Raw genomic sequence first — 3,609 nt, 5'->3', positions numbered from 1 at the left:
GGGGGGCGGCCTGGAGCTCACTCCTCTTCCTGCAGATCAACGACCTGCGCTCCCAGAAGACCCCCATCGAGAGCCTGTTCATCGAAGCCACTGAAACATTCAGGAGCAACATCAAGACCATGTACTCTGTCCCCGTACGTGACCTCCCGGCGGGCCCCCCCATCTCTTCTGCAGCCCCCTCCTGGCTGTGGGGCTGACGCCTTGCATCCCCGCAGAATGGGAAGATCCACGTGGGCTACAAAGACCTGATGGAGAACTACCAGATCGTTGTCAACAACCTGGCCACCGAGCGCGGCCAGAAGGACACCAACCTGGTCCTCAACCTCTTCCAGTCCCTGCTGGACGAGTTCACTCGCGGCTACACCAAGAACGATTTTGAGCCTGCTAAAGTGAGTCCTGGCGCTCCCGCCACGCCCACCTCGCCTGGGCCACGCCCACCTCGCCTGGGCCACGCCCACCTCGCCTGGGCCACGCCCATACCTGGCCACACCCTCCCTCCTGGCCCCACCTCCCTGTGGTGGCCACGCCTACCTCTGCCCCTCCCCCCCACAAATCCCTCACGGCTTCTTTTCTGCTTCAAGGGTTTCTAGGTGGGCGGGTATTGGGGTGCTGGACATTTGGGGTTCCTAGGGAGTCCCCTGGTCACCAGGCCGACCTTGTGTGTCCTAACCAGGGCAAAGCTCAGAAGAAGAAGCGGAAACAGGAACGTGCTGTGAGTACTGCTCCTGGGTGTGTGCGCACATGCGCTAGTGCTTACTGGTGTGTGCACACACATGTGTTTGGGGTGTGAATTGTCTCACTGCCCAGGAGTAAAGTCGCCTGGGAGGGGGTGGGGGGGCGGGGCACCTGCTCAGCTGCCCCCACCCCCCAGGTCCAGGAGCACAACGGGCACGTGTTCGCCAGCTACCAAGTGAGCATCCCGCAGTCGTGCGAGCAGTGTCTCTCCTACATCTGGCTCATGGACAAGGCGCTGCTGTGCAGCGGTGAGCGCAGCCAGGCTCCCTCCCCCCCAGCCCCCCCCCCACAACAGCCCTTCTCACGCGGACCCTGCTGTGGACTCTGCCGCGGGGCCGTGGTCCTCAGTGCTCCCACTCCCTGACCCCCTGTCCTCCTCCCTAGGGGACACGGACACCCAGGCATAGCAGAACCCCAAAGTCCCCTCAGCGAGGTCCCCAAAGCAACTCCTCATCCCCCCCCACGTCCAGCGCAGCAGCTGCCTGAGCCCTCCCCACGGGGTGGGAAGGGAGCCTCAGACACCTGGGGTCTCCAACACACCCGTGGTGACCATATGACCTCCTAGTGTGCAAGATGACCTGCCACAAGAAGTGTGTGCACAAGATTCAGAGCTACTGCTCCTACGTGAGCGGGAGGAAGGTGGGTGTCCCCGGACGCCGGGCGCGGCAGGCCTGGGGGGGCGGCAGGCACGGGGGGCGGCAGGCCTGGGGGGGCGGCAGGAAGGGGTCCTTGTGCTCCCAGGCGGAGGGGGGAAGATTGTCCCCCAGTCCTGCGTCCATTTGGACGGGTCCTGTGCGGGCTTGAGCAGCCGCGTCCCTGCACAGAGGAGCTGAGCTTCCGCACGGGGCAGCAGAGCGGCGGCCGTTGGAGGCTTGGGCAGCTGTGGAGGAGCCCCCGCCCAGGGCCTGCGGGCTGCCCCCGGCACCAGGCACCCCAGAGCTGTGCACCCAGAGCAGAGGCTGAGAGGGGCAGAGTGCCTGTGGCTGCCACCCGCCCAGGCCTCACCCCTCCCCTCACCCCACACCCCTCACCCTGACATGTCAGGCCGAGCCCGGCGCTGAGCCGGGCCACTTCGGAGTGTGCGTGGGCAGCCTGACCAGTGACAAAGCCTCCGTGCCCGTGGTGCTGGAGAAGCTTCTGGAACATGTAGAGATGCATGGCCTGTACACCGAGGGCCTCTACCGCAAGTCAGGCGCGGCCAACCGGACGCGGGAGCTGCGGCAGGCGCTGCAGACAGGTGGGCGCGGTGGGCCCCGGCCTGGCACCCCCGGCGTGGGGGGATGCGGGCCCTGCTCACCCGGCCTGGCCCCACAGACCCAGCCACGGTGAAGCTGGAGGACTTCCCCATCCACGCCATCACCGGCGTCCTGAAGCAGTGGCTGCGGGAGCTGCCAGAGCCGCTCATGACCTTCGCGCAGTACGGCGATTTCCTGCGCGCCGTGGGTGAGCCGCGCCCGCGGGTGGCCCGGGGTGGGCACCGGCCCCAGGGCCCAGGGTGACCGCCTTGGCCTCCCCAGAGCTACCCGAGAAGCAGGAACAGCTGGCCGCCATCTACGCCGTCCTGGAGCACCTGCCCGAGGCCAACCACACGGCCCTGGAGCGGCTCATCTTCCACCTGGTCAAGCAAGTGCCCCCACACCCCCGCGTGGCGCCCCCACCCCAGCCCCGGAGCCCCAGGGCTGCGCCCCCAGACCCCCACGTGGCCCCCCCAGCCCTGCAGCCCCTGACTGTCGGTGGCCGCACAGGGTGGCCCTGCTGGAGGATGTGAACCGCATGTCGCCCGGGGCCCTGGCCATCATCTTTGCGCCCTGCCTGCTGCGCTGCCCCGACACCTCAGACCCACTGACAAGCATGAAGGACGTGCTCAAGATCACCATGTGAGTGCCGGGCCCGGGGACCCCTGCCCGCTCCACCCCTCCACACCGACGCTGTAGAAAAACTTGCAAAGATGCCCAGAGCCCAGCCAGCTGCAACGGAGCTCTGCGTCACCATTCCCCCCATTCATGTGTGGGGTGCTGGCCTGCACATGCACAGAGAGCGCCCTGCCCGAGTCTGTCCGTCCCCCACCTTCCCCCCCTGCACTGATGCCAGAGGCCAGTTTGGGCCGAGTGTCTGACCAAGTCCACCCAGTACTGACTGGCCACCGCAGGCCGGGTCCCGCTGCCTGACCAGCACCTCTGCTTGTGAGGCACTCAGCCTCTTCATCCCATACTTATGTGGGGGGTGGGGGCCCCGACCTGCCGACCACGGGGTGCCACCCTCCCGGGCAGCCTCCTTCAGAGCAGGGGTGACCGGGCCCCTCCCTCGGTCCCGCAGGTGCGTGGAGATGCTGATCAAAGAGCAGATGCGGAAGTACAGGGTGAAGATGGAGGACATCAGCCAGCTGGAGGCCGCCGAGAGCATCGCCTTCCGCAGGCTCTCGCTCCTGCGGCAGAACGCGGTGAGCTTCGGTGGGGGGCGTGGCCGGGGGCGTGGCCGGTGGGGGCGTGGCCCGCCTTGGCTGTCAGGGGCGGGGCCTCCCGTGGCCTGCCAAGGACTAGGGAGGGAGGGCGCCTGGTTGGAGAGGGCGTGGTCGGGCGGTTGGGCGGGGCCTCGGCTCGGTCGGGGGCGGGGCCTAGGCCCTGGGGCGGGAACTTCCGGTCCTCCTTCCCGGGTGTCCACTCCGGCTTCAAACACGGGTGGGGAGGAGGCGGGGCCTCCCGACGGCCCCTGCGTGACGGCGGCGCGCTCCGCCCCTCGGGGCCGCGGGGGCCTCACCCCGCAGGGCTCCCCGCGCCCGTTCACCCTGTGCTCGTCTCTCCCCCAGCCCTGGCCCTTCAAACTGGGGTTCTCGTCTCCCTATGAGGGGGTCCCGGTATGTACGCGCTCGGCGGC

The 3,609-nt window shown here is 68.1% G+C and overlaps 1 protein-coding gene across 1 annotated transcript in view; it reads left to right on the top strand.

Moving 5' to 3' along the window:
- Myo9b (myosin IXB) overlaps positions 1-3,609 on the top strand; it is a 56,448-nt gene that overhangs the window by 50,939 nt on the left and 1,900 nt on the right. Inside the window, exons 27-37 of the mRNA XM_013028293.1 lie at positions 36-134; positions 216-389; positions 674-712; positions 872-983; positions 1,301-1,374; positions 1,780-1,972; positions 2,050-2,178; positions 2,253-2,358; positions 2,481-2,612; positions 3,052-3,175; positions 3,542-3,607. Of these exons, the coding sequence (XP_012883747.1) occupies positions 36-134; positions 216-389; positions 674-712; positions 872-983; positions 1,301-1,374; positions 1,780-1,972; positions 2,050-2,178; positions 2,253-2,358; positions 2,481-2,612; positions 3,052-3,175; positions 3,542-3,607 (1,248 nt within the window). The remainder of the gene's footprint in view (positions 1-35; positions 135-215; positions 390-673; positions 713-871; positions 984-1,300; positions 1,375-1,779; positions 1,973-2,049; positions 2,179-2,252; positions 2,359-2,480; positions 2,613-3,051; positions 3,176-3,541; positions 3,608-3,609) is intronic.

The sequence above is a fragment of the Dipodomys ordii genome, unplaced genomic scaffold (genome assembly GCF_000151885.1).
Source record: "Dipodomys ordii isolate 6190 unplaced genomic scaffold, Dord_2.0 Scaffold108, whole genome shotgun sequence".
Classification (NCBI taxonomy): Eukaryota; Metazoa; Chordata; class Mammalia; order Rodentia; family Heteromyidae; genus Dipodomys; species Dipodomys ordii.
Note: the sequence above shows the minus strand (reverse complement) of the source record. Positions and strands in the feature narration are given on the sequence as shown.